Source organism: Cetorhinus maximus, chromosome 23 (genome assembly GCF_964194155.1).
Source record: "Cetorhinus maximus chromosome 23, sCetMax3.hap1.1, whole genome shotgun sequence".
In the NCBI taxonomy this organism is placed as follows: domain Eukaryota; kingdom Metazoa; phylum Chordata; class Chondrichthyes; order Lamniformes; family Cetorhinidae; genus Cetorhinus; species Cetorhinus maximus.
Window position 1 is genome coordinate 40362099 of NC_135901.1, and position 24067 is coordinate 40386165.

Here is a 24067-nt window from a genome sequence, read left to right on the forward strand (position 1 = left end):
CATTCAAAGGAGGAAAAATGGGGAAAAAAGAACGAATGTGGGAGGCATTTTAAGACCTAACGAATGTGAAAAGCCTTCAGCACCTACGTCTCAAGCTTCTGTCTACAAAACACTGAGGTTAAGGAAACTCACTTTGAATTGGATTGTTCAGGGTATCATGTTTATTTGCCTGGGCCCTTTAATGCCTATGTGTCTTACCGTTGCCTTAACGAACTTGTAACAAGGATTTAGAATAATTAGGGGTTTAGGCATTATCAGAACATCAATTTGTAGATCTATGCATGAGTTTTAAATTTAGACAGCAGCTTGAGGCATAGATGCTGAAGGCTTTTCACATTCCTTAGTTCTTAAAATGCCTCCCGCATTCGTTCTTTTTTCCCCTTTTTCCTCCTTTGAATGCAAATTTCCATTGTTTCACTAAGTCTTTGGACTTTACCTCACTGAGTAATAAACAAAATCTCATAAACAGTTATTAATAACTGTTATAACTTTTGTTGGTTTTAAAAATGTAAACAATATTAACATAATGGAATTGACGGAGAAGCCTCTTATATGGAAGCTAAGCAAATTCCATCAGAAATTCGATGGCTACATGCATAGGCATCCATATACTTGGAGCATAATTTACTTGTTAAAAAAAGAAACAATTAATTTCTTTGCACATTTCCTTCCTGTGAAAATACAAGTCGGCTCTTTCTAATCATTTAAAATATCTCTAAGTGCAAAAATGCCACTCTTCCTTCTTCACACATTCCAATAAGAGATTTCAGATAGCAAATCTTAGATAAGACATCCCACAAAACAGCCTCTTCCCCTTTCTATATACCTATATACCTATGTACCTATCTACTGACAGACTGACCAATCTCTGTCTCCATCTCGTTCACTAGTTCTCTTTATACCTTTATCCATAGTTCTCTCACTCTCTCACATTCTCTGTGAGCTGAGACTTGAAGAAAGATTGTTTATTCCTTGTCTTGGAAACAAATAATCTTTGTCGTTTGTTTGGATGGTTAATTCATGTTTGTCGTTTCCAGAGGGCGCTAGGCATTTGCTTGTGTCAATTCCCATCAGTCTATTCAATATTTTATCGAACATGGCTTGTGTAATTTTCACCCTCCTTTGCTGTAGTAACTTTCAGTCCAAACATTTGACCAATTATGTGACGGTGATAATTTCCCATAATGGTTCGTGCAAAATTCGTGTGGCATCAAGGAGCCCTCGCAAAACTGGAGTCAAGGGGAATCAGGAGAGAAATTGTCCGTTGGTTGGAGTCACACCTGGCACAAATGAAGATGGTTGTGGTTGTTGGAAGTCAATTATCTTAGTTGCATGGCATCATTGCAGGAGCTCCTCAGGGTAGTGTCCTCTGCCCAAACACCTTAAGCTACTTCATCAATGACCTTCCTTCCATCAGAAGGCCAGAAGTGGTGATGTTCGCTGATGATAGCACAACGTCCAGCATCATTCATGAGACCTCAGATACAGAAGCATTCATGTCCGCATACAGAAAGACGTGGACAACATCCAGGCTTGGGCTGACAAGTGGCAAGTAACATTCGCGCCACACAAGTGCCAGGCAATGACCATCACTAACAATAGAGGATCTCACGAATATCCATGTAATTTAATGACATTACTATCGCTGAATCCCCCAGTAGCAACACCCCGGGGTTACCATTGAGCAGAAACTGACCTGGACTGGCATATAAATACTGTGATTACAAGAGCAGACCTGGGGCTAGGAACCCTGCGGCGAATAATTCACTTCCTGACTGCCAAAGCCGGTCCACCCTCTACAAGGCACAAGTCCAGATGATCATTTTTGTGGAAAATACAAACAACTTAGCACGTTTAGCTTCCACATTGAATGCCACCTCTAATTGTTGCTGCCATTTTTGCAATTATGTCTATCTGTCTCCCAATTTTCTATAAAAATGGAGATGTGTTTGCAGTTTCCAATCTAAGGGGGCAATCCCTGAACGGAGGGAGCTTTGGAAAATTGTAGCCAAATTACGTATTATTTACTGACCTTCTTAAATATGAGCTTTGGATAAAACCATCAGACCTGGGGAATTGTTATTGTTTAGAGACATCGTCTTTTATAATATTCTTTCCTTTCTTACCTTTACGTTATCAGTTCAAGTCTTTAATATATATTCGTGATGATCCTGGAATGTCAGCTGTACGATTTTCTTCCTATTCTGTTGGGATGTAAAAAGTAATTGTGTAAACAGCCTGCCATATGCTTATTTTCGGTTGCAATATTACTCGCCTCTGTATTTTAAAAGGCTCACATTTCTGACATAAATAAAGTATAAAATACGAACATACCCAGCCCCACTCCCACCTCCCAAGGTGCTTTTCTTCTTTGTTAATATATTCTTAGAGTTGCTCCTGTCTAGCTTTAATCAGTCAGCGAGGCAGAGAGTTAGAGGGGGAGGGGTAGATTGAGAGGCAAAGAGATAGATAGAGAGATTGATAGAGGTAGAGAGAGATAGGTGAAGAGAGTGCGAGATACTAGCAGATTTCAGAAAGAGACAGACAAATTCTTGAAACTTGTAGACATATGGGAAAAACACAATAATGCAAATAAGTGCCAAGTGCTGCAGTTCAAGAATTAAAATCGAGAGTATAATTTAAATTCAACTATTTTGACGGGGTCCCACGGGAGATGTCCCTGGGCGTGTAGAAGTTATGAGACGTTGTTAATCCATTTGAAAATGTGTATTGGATGATTGGTTTTGGATAAGCAGCATTAACGTTGAAAAAAATAATCAGACTGACTTGATTTTGATCTTTACAATTATGTTGTTTGGCCTCAACTGGATCATGGTTCACTATTCTGGGTACCGCCCTTTTGGAGGGATGTCATGAACCTGAGGCGGTGGGCGGAGTCGGGGAGGAGAAAAGTGTTACTAGGACGATGCCAGGGAGAATAGAGATATTTCAAAAGTTAGAATTGAAGTTGGACTTTCTCTTCTTATCCCAATTAGTGGGACCGCTAATAGAGGCATTCAAAATTATGAGAGGTTTTGATAAAGCAGCTAAGGATAAATTATATCTTCTGTCAAGTGGATCGGTAATCGGAGGTCACACATTGGAAATAATTTTCAAAATAAAGAAAGGAGAACTTTACTTTCTCACTGGCAGTTGCTGAGACCCAGAAGACACAAACTGTAAAGATGGTGGAATTATATTTTGATAGAATATTTGTTTTTAAATGACATGGGCACGTACCAAGGGAAGGCGAAATTGCAGGGTCATTGGAGCAGAACTGGGATGAATTGTTAAAATGGAGCGCTCTTTCAAACAGCAAGCATGGGCATGGCGGGCTGAATGACCTCCTGTTGTGCTGTAATTTCTATCCTTCAAAGAATCCATTCTGCTTTTGAATATTTCTCGCCTTCTGAAATAATTGTAAGAATTTTACGGGTTTAGATCCATAGCAATAATATTTTTAACTTGCAACTTTCTTTAGTTTTTCCCTGTTGCAGTTCTTATCATCCCCTTCACCTTCCTTTGTCTCATTTTTGTCTCCTCCAGCCCCGTTGATGTAGGTTATTCCTTTTTCTTTATGTGACCGATAGAGCACTCCGAGGAAAGAATGGATTGATAGCTGAGACTGGAATTGATACAAGAATACGGGGAGAACATGGACAGTGCTATCACTGCTAAAGTGACGCAGCATGATGAGGAAAAGCCTGAACAGCAGGAGGAGGTTGAGATTAATGCGGGGCCCGGTGGTAAAGGAGGATCGTGTAGATTAGTCTGGTATTCATAGGGATTTTGTAAAAGTTGGGCAGTGCAATTGAAGCCACGTTGATAAGTTCCTCAGGGTAGTGTCCTAGGCCCAACCATCTTCTGCTGCTTCATCAATAACCTTCCTTTCATCATAAGAAGTGGGGATGTTCGCTGATGGCTGCACAATCCTCAACACTATTCGTGACTCCTCAGATACTGAAGCAGTCCATGTCCAAATGCAATAAGATCTGGACAATATTCAGACTGGGGCTGACAAGTGGCAAGTAACACTCACAACATACAAGTGCCAGGCAATAACAATCTCCCACAAGAGAGAATCTAATCATCGCCCCTTGGCATTCGATAGCATTACCATCACTGAACCCACCCTCTTTCAACATCCTAGGGGTTACCATTGACCAGGAACTGAACTGCACTAACCAGGTAAATGCTGTGGCTGCAAGATCAGGTCAGGGGCCAGGAAAGTGCGGCGAGTAACTCATCTCCTGACTCCCGAAAGACTGTCCACTATCTAAAAGGCACAAGTTAGGAGTGTGGTGGAAGACTCTCTCCACTTGCCTGGATGAGCGCAGTTTCCACAATATTCAAGAAGTTTGACACCATCCAGGGCAATGATTGGCCCCCCATCAACAAACATTCAACCCTTCCACCACCAACGCAAAGTGACAGCAATGTGTAGCATTTACAACATACACTGCAGGGTCACACCAAGGCTCATTGGACAGCACCTTCCAAACCTTAACTCCTGGAACTCCCTCCCTGACAGCACTATGGGTGCACCTACACCACAGGGACTGGAGCAGTTCAACAAGGAGGCTTACTTCCTCCATCTCAAAGGCAATTAGGGATGGGAAGTAAATGCTGGCCTTGCCAGTGACACACACACCTCATGAATTAATTTTAAAAAACAATGCTCTGAGAGAAGAGAGGGTAAGTAGACGATATTTTGAATTGATATAGGTATATGGGGAGAGACATTGCCATTAGGATTATTTTGGGATTGATACAGGACTATGTGGATATTGTTGGAGCTTTAGTTTCGGATTGTTACAGTATTACGGGGAGACTGGAAAGTGATGTGATTTCATGATTATTACGGGCTATGTGGCAAACAGCACCGTGTGATTCATTGAGAATTGGAGACGATCTATTGGAGAGATCGTGGGCAGCAGGGATAGATTTTGATTGTCAGAAGAAAATGGCTAAAGATCGAACTGGTGACATTAGTGTGGGGCTGAGATCGAGCCAGCGGGGCAAAGCACTTATATTTGCATAAACAGGAGGCTACGGGGGTGTCGTGTGCTTTTGTATTTTTTTCAGGATTGATGCAGACGTTTGGAAAGGCCTTGTCAGTGAGTTTGTTTCTGGATTGATCGCGATCACTGAAGCAAGAGCAAGTCAAGGGGATTAATTGAGGACTGTTACCTGGCTATGAGGAGAGTGTGAGCAGCGAAATGCAAACTGGGTTGATAGAGGACACAAGGAGCGGGTGTTAGTTTTATTAACCTACTGGGCTAAGGAGATACAGCGAGGCTGTGGGGTTGCCTTGTGACTGATACAAGGCTATGACAGGCCGATGGTTAAAGCCTTTAATGTGGAATGATACGGACTATGGAAAGTGAGTAGGGCCTTTGTGATTTGTTTACGATTGTTACCTGACTATGGAGAGAGAATAAACGGTGTGTTTAGTTTCTAATTGATGCGTGATTACAGGAAAAGTGCTATTCAGCGAGAATATTTAGAGGAATGATACAAGACCACAGGAGCAGTGGCATTGCTGAATAACGGTACAGCACAATGGAAAGAGAATGGAGTTGCTCGAGAATTGTGCAATACAATAGAGGGAGAGAGAGAGAGAGAGAGTGCTGCTGGACAATGTTAAAGGCCGGGACAGTGAGATTAACTTTAGATTTGTGCAGGCGAGACAGTGAACGTAGCATGGAATTCATACTGGAAAACGGGGAGGGTCAGGGAGCAATGTGACGAGTTTTGAATTGATACAAACCTATAGGGTAAGAGGTGGCAGTGAATGTAGTTTCGGGTTAGCACAGGGCTATTGGCAGAGTGTGTGTCACTGGATCAGTGCTGAATTGGTACCGAATTATGGAGTACAGACATTTCAGGAAAATTAATAAATGATTTCGACAGGGACAGTTGGGGATAGTTTTCCTTTGATACACATGAAGATAAGAACTGGAGTTGGCCATTCAATCTTTAGAGTCTTTGCTGCCATTCGGGATCATACCTGATATGTACTAAAAACCTGCATACATGTTGTGGCCAAAGAAACAAAAATGCAATCTCTCGTGAGAAAAAAAAAGTACAATTGATCTTAGATTTTAAATTATTGACTGAGCTAGCTGGTATTGCTGTCTTTGGGAGAGAGTTCATCACCTCTACCTCAATTTTCACAAAAAACGTTTCTGACCAATACCAAAGGTCATGTCCACTTTTTTGCACATGTCCCCATCTGCAGAAAACAAAATTGTTTACCGTTATCTGGTTTGTCCAGTAAGTTAAAAAACAATCAATTTACCCCTTGCCCTTTTCTGTTTCACTGTATACAAAATCAGTTTATAGAATTTTGCTCATGTTGCAAAACTGTAAGGGCTGTTAACATTCAGGCGAATCTGCAATGCGCTTCATCTATGGTCAATATATTTATCATTCTTGGCCATTTCAAAGGGCCTTACGCAGTGCTCCAGATGTATTCGTGGAAGGGATTTATGTTGCTGCAGAAAAACATGCAGTCTTTATAGTCTAGTTGTGCTGTGATTAAAGGCTATTTTTCATTGCCATTTGTTGTTTCCTTTCACGCATGACTACGAGATTTTAGTGATCTGTGTATGGGCTTCCTTAAATCTTTTGGGAGTCACACTTCCTAGAATTTCTTCACTTCAGAACTACTGGGAGGATTTTTTTTATACTTCCAAAATACCTGCACTCGCATTTGCCGAAGCTCGAATTCATCTACCACAGTTTCTCTCATTCACATGAACAATAAATGCCCCTTTGCAATTCTATACTGTATCTACTATACTTACTATGTATGGCTGGCAATTGTGTTATTAAAATGAGGTGCATAAATAGGGTAGACACGAAGGAAAGTTTCCCATTGGTGGAGGGATCAATAAATAGGAGGCATAGATATAAGGTGAGGGACAGGAGGTTTAGAGGGGATCTGTGGAAGGATTTGTTCACGCAGAGGGTGGTGTGAATCTGGAACTCACTGCCTGAAAGGGTGGTAGAGGCAGAAACCCTCATAACAGTTAAGAAGTATTTGGATGTGCACTTGCGATGCCATGGCATACAAGGCTATGGGCCTAGCGCTGGAAAATGGGATTAGAACAGTTAGGTACTTGTTTGACCGGCGCAGAGTCGATTGGTCGAAGGGCCTTTTTCTGTGCTGTAGACCTCTATTACTCTATGTCTCTAAAATGATAATGCATATGGTGAATAGTTGAGTCTCAGAAAAGAGGTCACGTCCACTGAAATCGGAGTACACATCCGTTAGGCCTGCATTCTGACTTCGACTGCCTCACTAATGTCCTAAAATAAGGCCAACAACTTCACTGTAATTTCACTGACATTAATATTAGCCTGAAAGTTTTTTTTTCTCTCATGTGCATTTAAACATTTTGTAATGTATTGCAGAAAGCCAGATAAACATTATCAATAGGCATTACTCTGTCCAGTCCGTTAGCTGTTTCCAATCGTTTGTATTAAAATTGTCGTTTAGTAGTGTAGAAATGAGTACTGCTGAAAAAAAGATACATGCTATTGTTTGGAGTAAGAGATAGTTTAATTAATTTACGTTTTTATTTTGTTGTTAGGAATGATTTTTAACTTTAATGTTTAAGTTTGACTTGTATTTCTGTATCTGTGCGTTAAGAAAAGGTCAACTTTAGATTTAGTTTCATTTTAAAAGGTCCCTGCATTTCTAGTGAGAGTTTTAAGACTGTTGCAGGTAAGTTAAACAAAAAATGGTAAACAAACTAGGCTGCTGACTAGCAACAGGTGTCAAGAGATGCTGGTCCCTCCCACAGACACAAACACAGGAGATATTGCAAACAACAGTTTGGTTTCGAAGCTGTTGGAGTTAAGTTGGCTTTGAAAGTAGGTGCCAGGAGAGACGGGAGCAAAGGGAACAGATAGCCAGTCCCAAACTAAAGAAAATAAAAACAAAATCCAGGGGTTTGGAACAGGAGAAAGTCCCAAGCAACATTCGAGTCAAAGGAATGTCAGGAACCTGGAAAAGGTTATGTTAAGTTAAGTTAAGAGTAAATGGCAGAAGGAAAGGCTCCAACCCTGAGACTTAAAGAGGCAAAAGCTGCAGGAAGTAGATTTAAAGCTTGAACAGCTTGCAAGAGGCCAGAAGGTCCAAAGAGACGGCTGAAGGTCTGTAACTCTTTGCTATGGGCACGTGAAGCAGCGGTGCACTGTTGACAGCTGATTCGCTCACAGAGGGTGTGTGGAAGAAAACCTGAATGCATGTGTTGACCCAGTGGAGAGTAATGTCGGAAGGAGAGCTCGAAACACTGGAGGTGAACCATTGTGAAAGGCGTCTGAGAGAAAACTTTGGTTTAGGAGAAGATTCCAAAGCGGGTTTTTCGAGGGTGGAGATTGGAAGCCCTCGTTTTGAAAGAAGCGGTTTGGTGAGACCAGCTGGCTCACGGAATAAAAAATGCGTTGGGGGAGTTGAGGAGAGATCCATAACACCTGACTGGGGTGACATCTATCACTTGGTTTCAGAGTGTGGTGTGTCTGACCACAGGTCGCCTATTGAATTACATGGACTGTGTACCTACTTGTGTTAGCCTTACAAATCTGTATAAATCTATAAATGGATAGATGTAGGTGCAGTATTGTAATAAATTTTATCTTTTCTTGTTTAATAAATGTTTTATTGTTTTGTTAAAAGTCCATTAGCTGACTCAGGTGACTCTGTTCAGTAGCTGTTGTCTACGTATCTAAACAAACAGATGAAAGTCAGGATTGATCAAGCTGGGTTCCACCCTGAGATCATGCAGGTCCACGGGTAACCTCGGCTGGGATCGTAACACTATCAAAGCTTTTAATCTTACACTCATCAGGACAGAGGTCCGGCGAGAGATAGGAGGGGGAGGGGGAAGAGTGAGAGGGTGAGAGACCAGAGGGAAGGGGTGTTAGATTATTTTGCAACGCCAAGGACAGTGTAATGACATACTGGTAGTTCCGGGGCTATGGGAAGCCAGTGGAGTAACTGATTAGTTTGGGATTGTTATACCACTATGGGAAGAGAGCAGGACATTGGGATTTATCTGTGAATGCTGCTGGGCTATCGAGGAGAGAGCAGCAGCAGGAAGAGTTTGGAAACGATACGAGGCTAATGGAATAACGCAGGGCAATGGAACTATTCTGGGAACGTACACAGGTATACGATGTGAATGTGGGGCAGTGGAATTACTTTTTTGTAAGTGATACAGGGATAAGGGGGCATGGTGGGGCAATGGGATTAGTTTTGGAATTGATGCAGGGCTATGGGGAGGACTGGAGTATTGTGATCTGCAGGAGAGATTAAGGGTTATTAGGAGGAAAGCAAGAAGTTGAAGTTTATGCCATAATGATATCAGGCAGGGCCTTGTTGAATGATGCAGCCATTCCGGCCTATTTCTGTTCCAAATATGATATTATGACTGGAATCAGTTTTGGTTGATACGGAGCTGCGGGGACAGGGAGGCGTAGTGGAGTTGGTTTGGCATTGATGCAGCGCTACGGAGAGAGACAGACAGTGGGGTTACTTTGTATTTGATACAAGATATGAATGGAAAGTGGAATATTGAGATTATTTTGACATTGTTGCAGGAGGGAAAGGAAAAGGATTGGAATCGTTTGCAGATTGTTACCGGGCTACGGAATAAAAGCGGGACACTTGGATTGGTTCGAGTTTGATCAAAGGCTATGGGGAGAGACCGTGGCAGTGGGATTATTTGACATTGATACAGGGCTATGAGGAGATTGTGGCCCAGTAGGATTAGTTTGAGATTGATAAATCGTTGTGTGCAGAGAGGGGGATAGTAGGAGTATGTTGGGGATTGATAAACAGTTATGGGGAGAGTCCTATTAGTTGGGAACTGATACAAGATGACGGATAGGGAGCGGGGCAGTAGGATATTTTGTACTTGATACAAGGTGTTGGGGAAGGAGCGAAGCATTTGATTAACTTGGGATAAATTCAGGGCCACTGAGAGAGACTGCGCAATTGGGATTAGTTGTGTAATCACATAGAGCTTCGGTGTGAAGGAGGAGCAGCGAGATTGGTTTAGAAATTATCCAGATAATGAAACGGGCATTGAGATTGGTTTAGCAATGATAGCGGGTCAAGACCAGGGAGCAGGAAAGGCACATTACTTTTGGGTTTGATGGGTTGTAGAGGGGAAGTGAACAATTTCGGGATAGGTCCAGGGCTCCGGGGATGCAGTCTTGTGGTGGGATTGGTCTGTGATTTTTGTAGAGCTACCGGGACAGCGCAGGGTAGTGAGATTAATCTATGAAAGTTACGAGCTTTAGATGAGAGCGCAGCTGTGGAATTAGTTTGGAAATTATACAGGACTGCATTAGAGAGAGAAAGATAGTGTAGTAATTTTGGATTGATAGAGGAAAATGCAGGGAGTGTGTAGCATTTGGGATGAGTTTGGGATTGATGCAGAGGAGGGGAGGGAGAGACCGGTGGAATGAATTTGGGATTGATACATTTCTATTGGGAGAGATAGGGGCACTGGGACATTTTTGGCATTTGGCGAGAGATTGAAGCATTGTGATGAATTTAGCAGTGATGAAACTCTATTGGGTGAACACAAAGCAGTGTGGTTAGTTTAGAAATGCAACAGCGCTCTGGGGAGGGAGCAAATATTTTAATTAGCTTGGGGATGATATGGATGATACGCAGGGAAAACATTGTTTTGGAATTTACGTAGTGCTAAGGGGAGGGAATGGGGGAGTGGGATTACTTCGGTATAGGGCCAGGGCCACGGAAAAGGAGTACAGTAATGGGATTAGTTTGCGATTGATATTTAGCTCCGAGGAGAAAGCAGAGAAGTGAGTTTAACCTGGGAATGCCTACGGATAAGTTTAGAGCAGTAATATTAGTTCATAAATGACAAAAGACTAACGGAAGAAGGCAGAGCAACGGGATTTGAGGAAATTGATGTACGTATATGGGAGAGACTATTGCACTTTGGGTCGACAAAAGAGTTAAGAGTTAACGTGGGCAAGCGGGAAAGGGCAGTTATTGTCACAATTATACCAGCCATCATCTTGTTGAATGGTGGAGCAAACTAGAGGAGCCGAATGGCCTATTCGTGTTCCTATTTCTTTTGACATTATGATTTGGATTAGTTCAGGTTGATACAGGGGTGTGGGGAGAGATAGGTGTAGTGGAATTGGTATTTCATTGATGCAGGGCTGCAGACACAGGCAGCAGTTAGTTTGTGATTGAATAAGGTTTATCGGGAGAGACTGGGACAGTAAGATTACTTTGACAGTGAAATGTGGAGATAGAGTGACTGGAGGACGAATTTGGGACTGGGAGAGGGCTATGGAGATAGGGTGGGGCAGTGGGTTTAGTTTGGGATGGTTCCAGTACTATGGAGGCTTGGAGAAGCAGTGGGATGACATTGGGTGTGATACAGATCTATGGGTGGAGAACAATACTGTGGGATTATTATGGCGTATGCACAGGGCTATGGGGAGCCCGGGGGCAGTGGAACCATTTTGGCTTTGGCACAGGGCAATAGGGATAGAGCGGGAAAGTGTATCTATTTAGCATTGCTACAGGGCTATTGGGAGAGCGCAGGGCACTAAGGCAATTTTGGCGTTGGTACAGGATTTTGGGGCAAGTGCAACACAGTTGGATTAGTTTGGCATTGATATAGTGTGACGGCGAGGGAGTGGGACAGTGAGCTATTTTGTAATTTATACAAGGATATGGAGAGACAGTGAAGCCTTGGGATTGGTTTAGCATTTATACAGGAGAGTAGAGAGAGGCATTGGGGTTAGCTTAGTAATGAAAGAAGGTTTTGGGGTGAAGACGGGCCAGAAAGGTTAGTTCAAGAATGTTACTGGGCTATGGTGAGGGACCGGACGTCGAGATTAATTCATGAATTGATACACAGCTATTGGGAATTTACGGGACAATGGGATTTGTTTGTGAATAGATACAGGACTATGGGAGGTAGCAGAGCAATGCAATGGGTACGCATTTTGTCATTGCTGAGAATAGTTAATAACATTTTTTCCGACTGCATTGTGTTAATGTTGGCAGCAATTAATGGTTTCTCAGTCAGTTTCCTGTTTTGCTGAACAGTGAGTAACCATGGAAACCGTTCACCGCCACTATCAGTAGCAGGCAGATTTCCTCAGCAGCCTCTCTGTATTTCTTAAAACTCCCAGTATCAGAAAGGAAGCGATTAATCATTGTAAAGCAATCCGAGACATTTAACGGCCACGTTGTGCATTATAACAGCGAATCAGAAAAAATAAAACTGTTTCATAAAATTGCTGATGAGAATGTGGACGATGTGAATTGATAATATTACTGAGACATGTGTGGGTTTATACTGAACCTGCAGCGTTCCACTGTCTCCAATGTATTCCAAAGCTGCATCTCGCACAATCTGACATTTCATTTCCTAAATCATTGCTGCCCGGTCTAGTTCACTGCCTTTGCTCGGCATGGGTTTACTCTGCGGTGGGGAGAACAAAGTGCATCAGGTAATAGTTTTGCCCAGCAATTTCTTTCTGACTGATACTGTCGCACAGACATTCGTGGAAGAACAAAGACAGACCTGTCTAAGTTTCGAGTTCAATCATAACATCCAATGCAACCCATTCAGCAGGGGATAGAAACACCTCCGAAACATCTGAGATATTGCGGGAATCATCATCAGCATTATCATTATTATTATCATCTTATTATTGTTAGCATTATGATTATCAATAAGATTCTCTCTATAACAATAATTATTATTAACAAAATGAAAATCATCATCATTATCATTAAAATTATTATCATTATCGCTACCCTATCATTAATATAATCATTGTTGTTATTATTCTTGTTATATTTCCCATTACTAACATTATTATTATCATGGTCATTCTCATTGACAATAAAATTAATATTATGATTATCATAATCATGATCAGTATTATCAGTATTGTTAAAGTTAACATTGTCATTACCATTCTTGTTATGTTTCATATTATTGTGCACACGACCAGCTCGGGCCAGAACACGGAAACACCTGCCGTGAACAAGAAACTGTAACTTCACCGGTGCTGCGATAAGTTGTTAAGCTTTACAGGACATTTCACAATTATCGACTGTAAAATTGCGACCATTTTTCACCACGCTGACATATGAGAGAAATTATTTTATTTTTACCGTGTTCCTGGTATTCCGCAGTCATCAATTATTTACGTTCGCCCCGCTTGTGCTCACTGGCTGGAGAAATGGCCCAACATTTGTCTGGTGAAAGTAAGCCGCACTTTGCTGGCACCTGCCGGCGCCGGCTTGTTATTACAGTTCATAAACAGGTTGGTGCGCCTCTGGCGGGTGGAATAGTTGTTGCCCATTACAATCTCCAATCACGCAGGAGGAACAGGTAAATTCATGAAGCCCGGGAAACTCGGAGGCTTTTTCAAGCGCCCTCCAGCGGCGTAAGTTACGCTTGGCCAGACAAAGAAATGGAAAGCAAGGTGGAGTTTGATACGAAGAAGCGGTATGACACAGTCTTACATACGATTTAAAGCACTCAAATAGACCAATTGGGTAAACAGCTCTGAGCTACTGTTTATGATTCCCATAAAGCTCTTCGACTTTACTTCATCTCACTGTTTCAACAGATCCTCTATTCCTTTCTCGCTCAGTTGTCTACCTATAATCCCTTTAACGACACCCCCTTCTATTCGTCTCAATTACATCTTGTGGCAACACGTTTCGCACTGTTATCAGTCTCTGGCTGTATCTGATTCTCCTGAATACTCTATAGGACTTGAAAATGGCTGTCTAATGATTTAAGCCTTCGTTTCGAAAAGTTTACTTGAACAAAAATTGGAATCATATCTTTATATCTACTCTTCCTAATTTTAAACTTAAAGTCAGGGCAGTTCACCTTAGTCTCCTCACGAAAGCAAAGTTTCAGAGTGTTTGCATACTTATCCAGAAATAAACCTGAGAGTTTTATCAATTGTTTTCAGTCACTGTTCGAGAATGAAAAATAATTACAAGTGTTGCTGAATAAGAGGTATGCTTTCGAAGTTGTCCGTCTTGCCCTCATCAGGATAACAGCACCACTTAAACCAGCAGTAAATACACTTACAAGTTAACTTGCATGAGAAGAGCTGCTGATTGGTTAGGAATTGTGCTCTGATTGGTAGAGCAGTTGCCATGGGTGATGCAGCAGAGGAAAGGTAACTGTTAACTGCCAAGCTTCTTGTTTCACATTCAAACCAGGCAGGTCGACTCTGATTGTTAAGGCATCGTCATGGGGAATGAACCTGGGAATCGCGGTGCCCCAAGCTTATTCATTGTTTGGAAATGGCGTTATTCGTACACATGCTACTTCACTCTGCAAAGGACAGGGCCTGTGTGTGAATATATGTGGATTCTAACATGCGTCACTGAGCCAGATTGCGAACCCGACTGACAATCTTAAATTGGCTTTCAGTGCAATTCTTAGCACAATCAGGATTTTTTAGCAAGTGTTGTTCAATCGCGGAATCACATATAATGTTGGACAGGATATTTTGAGTTTTGCAAGCTCGGGCTAGCTGGGTACAGTCAGTACTTTGCCTGCTGCGACAATCCAAAGGAACAGGCTGTTTGATATGAACCTCCAATCATTGGGAAGTACTGCCTACATGCCTGGCTTAAACAGGCACTGAAATTAATCAGTTCTGTTGAAGGGTCATGAGGACTCGAAACGTCAACTCTTTTCTTCTCCGCCGATGCTGCCAGACCTGCTGAGTTTTTTCCAGGTAATTCTGTTTTTGTACTGAAATTAATACTGTTTTATAGTGTCTATAGTGATTTAACTACCTACCAATTCATCTATCTATCTATTTATCTCTATTATCTATCTCTATATCTGTTTGTCTGTTTCTTTGCTTCTTTATTGATGTAATGCTAAATGTTACCTTGATAAGTAGGGCCAGCCCAAACTGGCAGTGACCCTTTTGAAATGTTCCTGTTCACAATCAAGGCAATCATGCTGATTTAGCTGTTGTCAACTCCGAATGTAAAAGTGCAGAACTAAGACTATGTATACTGCACATATAAACAGTCAGCGTTGAGCCTGTCAGCACAGAATGTAGCAATGCCGAAATGAACCAATGCACAGTGTGTACGTTCAACTGCGGCTGTCAAAACTGAAATTACATTTACTTAACTGTTCCTGTCCACAGCAAGTATAACTCTGCTGAAATTCCCTATTCCAAGCTGAAAGAACATTTGCTGAATACGATCTTTTCTCGTTGAAATTACCAGCCCAATGTATACATTGAATATAACTGAACTAATCTGACGTCGCCCTGGCTTTAATGAATACAGTCTTACTGAATTGTACCTGCACACTCTGAACTTATCCATTCTGAAGTCAGCCTGTCCACTGCCCTCCATCGCCTGGATTTACCATCCCACCAAAGTCAATGGGCTTTTGACGGGCTCGTCGCAGTTTTCGACCCCGCCCCACTGCCACGGGGGCGTAAGATTCCGCCCAATATAACCACCTTGAAATTACCGTATCAAAATTGAAAGCACCAACGCTGAACTGAGGATGTTTTCAGGAAGATATAATTTTTTTGTAATGTTATTTGGAATTAATTTTAAAGTAGAGTAAGAGTGGGGTCTGAGTCTTTCTATGTGTGTCTGTCCGTGTGTGTTCGACTTAATTGAATTAGAGGCAGCTGGGTGGAAGTCCTTGATGTAAGTAGAGAAGCTCGATTTGAAATGCTAAATCGGTGAACATGGGTGAAGTTGTAGAATGTGAGGTGTAAAGGGAACATTTGCATTTTAAAATAAACTGGAGTAGCGTGAATTCAAAAGAGGGAGTGAAATATTTCACCTAGCCAGCAGAAGTTAAGAAACAGTGTGTTTATTTTATCCCATGGATTGTTGGTAAAATTAGCATTACGATACATTTTGATTATTAGAGAGGTAATCCCCAAGATATAGTGAAACAATGGGAATTTGCATTCAAATGGGAAAATATGTATAAAGAAGAGAAAGCGGTGTGCAAGGGGAGGTATTCTAAGATCTAACAAGCGCGAAAAGCCTCCAGGCTCTAAGCCTTAATTTGCTGCCTGCACGAAGTGAAGTGAAGGAACCCACTTTGAATTCGACTGTTTAGGGCACAACTTGCCTGGGTCTTTTAAAAGCGATGTGTTTTACTGTTAACGAAGGTATAACTGGGAGTTCGATTAATTAGTGGAGCTATTATTGTACTAATTTATAGACCTATGTATGTGCTTAAAATTATTTCCTTTATTAATAAATGTTTAATTTCGTTTTGTGAAAACCCTTTAAGCCTCGATGCAAGTTCCACAGAATGATTTTTTTTTTGTTTGTTTTAAAGCAGCAAAATTTTAAGAGATGCAGCACGGGGCTCGAAATCCACGACACTAAAACGAAGTGTCTCATGATCTAGCGACAGAGCAAAGTGGGGGTGTGAGATAGAAACCTTCATATCCCAACACATATGGAGACAAACGCTGTTTTCCACCTGGAGCCTCAGTTTGTTCCGAATTTCAATGTGTGGAAGATAATCGACCTACAAAAGCCCCAAGGTTCAAATGCATTCCTCTCAATCATCAATAACATCATTCACATCTTCCACTTCTTAGCTGCACCTCCTTCCAAACATTTCAAACTCTCCCTTGCAACTTTCATCCTGATATTTTTTTCTCTACCATTTTAACTTGAAGCTGCACAACTAATGTGAATAAAGTTTGTGCTGGTAAAAATGTATTCACCTCTCGGGGAACTGAGTTACATTGACACACACAGAGGAACACACACACAGACATATACACCGAGAGTGAGAGAGGCTTTGTCTCTAAGTAGACACAGAGTTAAAGCCAGGAATAATGAGAAGCGGGGAACCCCAATGGATTTGGGCTCCATCAACTAAACCAATCGGCCACAACAACTGGCCCTGCGCACAGGTCAATGTCGATGGTATAAAATCATAAATGTCTACAGCAGAGGAGGAGGACATTCGGCCCGTCGTGTCCATGCCGGCTAGTGGCAAAGGAATTCAGCTAATTTTATAAGCTCGCATTTTCCCCACTGCAGTTCATATTTCTCTTGTCTCTCCTCATTCTTTCTATTAAAATTTAACATGGCAGGCATCTTTTTTGACAGTGAGCTGGCACTTTTTGCATCTTTTGCGTTTGTAGTTGTATGTTCAGTGAATGTAATATCTCACAGTCGCATTACATTTCCTCTTCACCATTTCACAAAATAAACATTCAGCAAAGTGAGTGTATCTTTCTGCTGGCAGCGGGTGATTGGAGAGTGCGGGGCCGGAATATTGCTGCGTTTGTGCTTTTCCCTGTCTCACTCACTGTGGAGCTGAGGAAGAGAGAATAATTGATGGGTTTGTTTGAATGCAATAACTTCACATGTTTCTAATGAATTAGATGTAATTACATAGTCGTTCATTGTTTTTATTGTGTTTGGAATGAACATTCATAACAAAAACATTGGTGTGGGAACTCACTGGGTAAGGGTAGAGTTTGCAACGTTTGTGGGATTTTTTTTGAAGTTCAAGTAGCCAATGACAACCCAGAACTGTGTGACAATGAATGCTGATGGAGAGAAAACAGTGCAAACTCCGTTTCTGGGTAGCCTCGAACCACCAACCTTCTGGCTGATAGACAACGCGATGACCAATTGCACCACAGAGACTGATACAAGCTTCACCTGCAAGGTATCCTAAACGTGGGTGTCTGCGAGTTAAAGCTTCAGATTGCCACTTCCGGAATTACCATTGCTCTCTTATCAGTTTTACTCTTCCAAAATTAAAAGGTGGGGCATTTATTGTGGTTACATGGAAACAGTCTGATCCCACCCACTGCAGACACATCCATGTCACCCGGAACCAGCTCTCCTACAACCGGTGCTGTCTCCCTTCGAGCCTTTTGGTGTCTTGTCTGTTACCAAGTATTCTGATTGTCCTGAAGCCGATATTAGGTTTGGATTCCTGATGTGCAGTAACGACAATCCTTTCAATGCTTCAGATCAGTTAATTTCACTGATAACATCAGAATCAATATTCCAGCACCTTAAAGAAGGGAAAGGTGTCTTGACTGTCTCTGGTCAGTCGGACAGTTCACGCTTCAGTCTCCTCTGACCCCATTCCTCAAAATGGATTTTCCTTTTCTTCTTGAGTTCCCTGACCACATCTGGCAGCAACTTTGGATTGAGAGGTATAATTAACAGTTGGGATGCAGTGTAGTTCTGACGAAAGGTTAGAGACCTGAAATGAAAACTATGTTTCCCTCCCGACAGACACAACAGATCTGCTGAGAATTCAAGAATTTTCTGTTTTTCTTTCAGATATCCAGCACCTGCAGCGTTTTGTTTTTCTTTAACTGATTCTTTAACTAAGTGCTAAGAATGTGGAACTCATTACCAGAAGGGTTTGAGATCTATGTCTGAGCTGAAGACGTATAGGTAAACTCACACTGTAAACAGATCATTCACCAGCTGGAACAGGAAAGGGATTCAGTCTATCATCCCATTTACAGACACAGCAACACAGTCTCACCAGTGCAACCCCTGCTGGGTGGATCATACCTAGCACAAAGGAAGATGGTTGTGGTTGTTGGAGATCAGTCATCTCAGCTCCAGAACATTGCTTCAGGAGTTCCTCAGGGTAGTGTCCTCGGCCCCACCATCTTCAGCTGCTTCATCAAAGACCTTCCTTCCATCATAAGATCAGAAGGGGGGATGTTCACTGATGATTGCACAATGTTCAGCACCATTCGCGACTCCTCAGATAATGAAGCAGTCCATGTCCAAATGCAGCAAGACCTGGACAATATCCAGGCTTGGGCTGACAAGTGTCAAGTAACATTCGCACCACACAAATGTCAGGCAAAGACCATCTCCAACAAGATAGAGAATCCAAACATCGTCCCTTGATGTTCAATGGTGTTACCATCACTGAATCCCCCGCGATCAACATCCTGGGTGTTACCATTGACCAGAAACTGAACTAGACTAACCAATAAATACTGTGGCTACAAAAGCAGGTCAGAGGCTAGGAGTCGTGTGACAAGTAACTCACCACCTGACTTTTCAAAGCGTGTCCACCATCTACAAGGCACAAGTCAGGAGTGTGATGGCATACGCCCCACTTGCCTGGATGAGTGCAGCTCACACAACACTGAAGAATCTTGACACCATCCAGGACAACGCAGCCGGCTTGATTGCTACCACATCAACAAACATTCACTCCCTCCACAACCAACGCACATTGACAGCAGTATGTACCATCTACAAGATGCACTGCAGGAATTCACCAAGATTCCTTAGACAGCACCTTCCAAACCCACGGCCACTACCATCTAGAAGGACAAGAGCAGCAGATGCATGGGAACACAACCACCTTGACGTTCCACTCCAAGTCACTCACCATCCTGACTTGGAAATGTATCGGCGTTCCTTCACTGTTACTGGGTCAATATCCTGGAACTCCCTTCCTAACAGGGCTGTGGGTGTACCTACACCACATGGACTGCAGTGGTTCAAGAAGGCTGTTCATCACCACCTTTTTAAGGGCAACTACGGACACTGCAATAAATGTTGGCCTAGTCAGTGAAGATCACATCCCGTGAATGATTTTTTTAAAAATTCAGATACTTCATGTGTGCAAAGGGCTTTATTCAGTTTCCCCACTTGTTAACACTCCACCTTTAAAAGTTCAAAGGATTTGATCTAAAATCAGAGCACTGCTACTGGCAAGACACGGTTTAAATGTACCACGTATTGGGGAAATATAATTACTAGCTCACCCCATCTGCTGAGACTCCATTGAGTTCAGATCTAACTGACGGGGTTTGTTCTGCTGTTCATTACATCCAGGAGAGAATTATGGTGGATGCCAGATTGCATCAATTGATTCAACAATTTTATATCTTGGCCCAATGGCATTCATCGTATTCTGCTTACAGGACATAGGTTTCCATTCTGCATTATTGCCTTTCAATGGCGGGGTGATCACCCAGCATTCGCTGCGGGACAGAATGTGCTATCCTTATTAAAGCAGCTCCCTGCACATGCGCATTGAGCTGTGTGTGCGAGCGCGCGCGTGATTGGAGCATGCGCAATTCGGTGTGTTTCATGAGCATGTGCAATGCAGGTCTGTGACTGAAGCTGCTCAGAGCGGGTGAGAGAATGTCGAGCGGAGCAAACTAACTGATTTCTTCTCCACCGATGCTGCCAGACCTGCTTAGTTTTTCCAGGTAATTCTGTTTTTGTAACAGAGTTAGTGGGTGTGTGAGGAGGAATGGAGCCAGTGGAGTGGGCAGGGAGGCTTCATAAAGATACAGTTCAGGCCGCAGGCTGCAGACCTCAAATAACAAGGTACCGGTCTTGTGTTTGCAGAGAACGGGCCGAAAAAATCTGGATTTCTCCCTTTGCCAGGCCCGGCCGCCATCTTTATAGGGGGCAATGTGCAACAGGGCGCATGCGCGGTCATCCTGGTCCAGGAAACAGGAGGAGAGAATTATGTGCATTTCAATCCTGGACTGACAGGGATTTGATTTTGGAAACTCCTTTTACAGGGGGTTTGAAGGGGAAGATTTACACTTCACCAAGAGAAATATTTGTCTCTTCTGATATAGGTCTTGTAAATTTCTTTTGCAGGATATTAGAAGGGGAGGATTTCAAGACAGGAAACTCAAATCAACAATCATATTCAAGTCTCACAGTCACTCAATTCCTCAGAACCTGAATATTATCAGCTTTTGAATGTGGAAAGAATAAGGTTTGTTTGTTTTATTTATGCTATGAGATTTTGAACATCTGTGTGACTGGAAATGGAGAGGAGGAGACCTCAGAAGGATTTGTAACCAGGGATGTGAAGTTTAAAATTGATGTGTTGCTGCACCGGGAGCCAGTGTAGGCCAATGAGCAGAGTGCTGATGGGGGGAAGGGACACGGTGTGAGTAAGATTTTTTTAGATTTGATAGAGGTATTCAAAATCATCAGGAGTCTAGACAGAGTTGAGAGGGAGAAAATATTCCCATTGGTGGAAGGTTCGAGAAGAAGAGGGCAAAGATTTAAGGTAATTGAAAAAGAATCAATGGAGATATTAGTAGAAACCTTACCACACAGTGAGTGGTTAAGATCAGGAATGCTCTGCCTGAGAGTGTGGTGGAGGCAGGTTCGATTGAAGCATTCAAAAGGGAATTGGATTAATACCTGAAAAGGGAGAGTGTGCAGGGTTACGGGGTGAAGGTATGGATTAGCATTAAGTGAATTGCTCATTTGGAGAGCTGGTGCAGACGGCGTGGGCCGAATAGCCTCCTTCTGTGCTGTAACAATTCTGTGACTCTGTGGTACAGAGAGTGAAATTTTGGATGATCTCAGGTTTATGGAGGTTGAATGTGGGAGGCCGGATAGGAAAGTGTCTGCATCGTCATGTCTAGAGGGAACAAAGGAATGGATGAGAGTTTCGGAAATGGTTGAGCTGAGGTAACGGCAAAGCTGGGCGATGTTACTGAGGTGGATCTACCTGATCACAGACCTTCCATTTTGTTCTACCCTCACAATCCCCCTTTCACTGACTCAAAACCTATTTCATCTCTATCTTTCCAGAGTGTTTCCGACATCTTCTGTTTTTATTACTGATGTGGAAATAGGCGGTCTTGGTGATGATGTGGATATGTGGTTGGAAGCTCATCTTGGGGTGAAATATTTCACCATGATTGTGAACAGTCTGGTTCAGCCTCAGACAGTTGTCAAGGAGAGGGATGGAGTCATTGAATAGGGAGTGGAGTTTGTAGTGGGCCTGAAGACAATGGCTTCAGTCTTCTCAGTATTTAAATGGAGGAAATTTCTGTTCATCCAGTATTGGATGCCGGACAAGTCAGGACAGTGTGTAACTTGGAGTGTCACATGCACCTGTTACCCTGGTCCTTCCAGGTGGTGAAGGTTGAGGGTTTTGGAGATTCTGTCGAAGGTCCAGTGGAGTTGTAGATGTACACAATCTCTCTCTTTCACCCCTGCCTCTCCCATCTCCCTCTCTGTTTCCTCCCAGAGATGCTGGTGTTTTGTGTAGGCCTAGACTAGTTGGCAGGTTCCATTCGTGAAGGACATTAGTGAACCAGTTGGGTTTTTATGACAATCCAGCAGTTTTCATGGTCACTTTTTCCTCGTGTCGGTCCCACAAGTTCCCAGATTCATTCAGCTCAATTTCATAACCTGCCTTTGTGTTTTTGTGGGTTCTCTCTCACTTCCTTTTTTCTGTTTTAAATCAATTTCACAGGGTATTAGAAGGGGAGGATTTGAAGTCGGGAAACCCAAACCAAACATCACATCAGGATCTGACAGTGTCGCCAATTCATCGTAACCTGAATATCATCGGATTTTGAACATGGAGGGAAAAAGCACCGTTCACCGTGGGGAGAAACTGTGCACGTGTTCTGTGTGTGGACGAGGCTCCTGCCGATCATCTGACTTGTCAGAATACAAGTGCAGTCACACTGGGCAGAAACCGTGGAAATGTGGGGACTGTGGGAAGAGGTTCAGTTACCCATCCCAGTTGGAAATTCATCGGCGCACTCACACTGGAGAGAGGCCATTCACATGTTCAGTGTGTAAAAAGGGATTTTCAGATCCTTCCACTCTACTGAAACACAAGAGAATTCACACTGGGGAGAGGCCGTTTACCTGCTCTGAGTGTGGGAAGGGATTCACTCAGTTATCCACGCTGCAGACACACCAGCGAGTTCACAATGGGGAGAGGCCATTTACCTGCACTGTGTGTGAAAAGGGATTTGCAGATGCATCTACCCTACTGAAACACAAGCGAGTTCACACTGGGGAGAAACCGTGGAAACGTGGGAACTGTGGGTGAGGATTTAATAGACCATCCCAGCTTGAAATTCATCGACGCACTCATACTGGAGAGAGACCATTCACGTGCTCTGTGTGTGGGAAGAGATTCACTCAGTCATCCCTCCTGCAGACACACCAGCGAGTTCACACGGGGGAGAGGCCATTCATCTGCTCAGTGTGTGGGAAGGGATTCACTCGCTCATCCCACCTGCTGAAGCACCACAGAGTCCACAAGGAATTGCAGGGTTTGGATTTTCTTACAAATGCCATTCAGATCTGAACAGTTTTCATTGGGGTCTGTTTCTGCTGATGTTAATAAACTCCAACCCAGTAAAATTCAAATAAATCTGCTTTGTATTAGGTAAACTGTGTGTCGAGCCTTTATAATATCTCTAACACAAGTTAGTTACTTTTGAAGGGTTCTCCCTCACCCCTGCCTCCTCCACCCTCACCTCCAGCTAGAATATGAGGAACTCATGGAGCTTCTTTGTCACTTAGACTTAGACAATCCGATCAGCTGCTTCCCTCCCTTCCACTCTCCCACCGGAACAAACTGTCTCTAAAGTTCCCCCTTGTCCAAGCCCTGAGCCCACATCTTTCTCCAGTTTCTCTCCCACCTTCCCTCATGACCTCTCAGTGCCCACTGTGTGCACCACCTTCTCTCTCGACCCTATTGCCACTAAACGACTGACAACACAACTTCCCCATCTTTGCTAACATTGTCAATGGTTTTCTCTTTTCAGGTACTGTTCCTCTCTCCTTTAAATCTTACATCGTTACCACTGTCCTTAAACAAAAACACAAACCCTTCACTCCTCCATCTTTGCATGCTGCCACCCCATCTCCATCCTCACTTTCCTTTCAAAAATACTTAAACGTTTTGTAATCTCCCAAATCCATGTCCATCTTTCCTAGAACACCAGGTTTGAATCCCTCCAATCAGGTTTATTCCCCGCCACAGTTCCAAAACAGTTCTTATTGAAGCCACAAATGACATTCCATATGGCTGTGACAAAGGTGAACTTTCCCTTCTGGTCCTTCTCGACCTGTCTGTGGTGGGCCCCCCTCTCCTTGGCCTTGGCTTTCATGTGATGTTCTCAATGATGACAGTATTAACCTTCTCCCTAACCTGTCCTAGCCCTTCTGCTCGTTCATTTATTGAAACCAGGGACCCTCCTTGTTCCCTCCAGTGGT

General features: G+C 42.8%; 1 protein-coding gene and 1 long non-coding RNA gene across 2 annotated transcripts in view; one reads left to right on the forward strand and one right to left on the reverse strand.

The window, feature by feature from the left end:
- LOC144698497 (uncharacterized) overlaps positions 1-24067 on the forward strand; it is a 757701-nt gene that overhangs the window by 717681 nt on the left and 15953 nt on the right. Inside the window, 1 exon segment of the mRNA XM_078570437.1 lies at positions 22509-23030. Within this exon segment, the coding sequence (XP_078426563.1) occupies positions 22509-23030 (522 nt within the window).
- Positions 2158-13050, reverse strand: LOC144697565 (uncharacterized). Its single transcript, XR_013580388.1, has 3 exons — positions 12988-13050; positions 12369-12488; positions 2158-2204 (listed from the first exon to the last, which is right to left on the reverse strand). It is a non-coding gene; the product is annotated as an uncharacterized LOC144697565 (long non-coding RNA).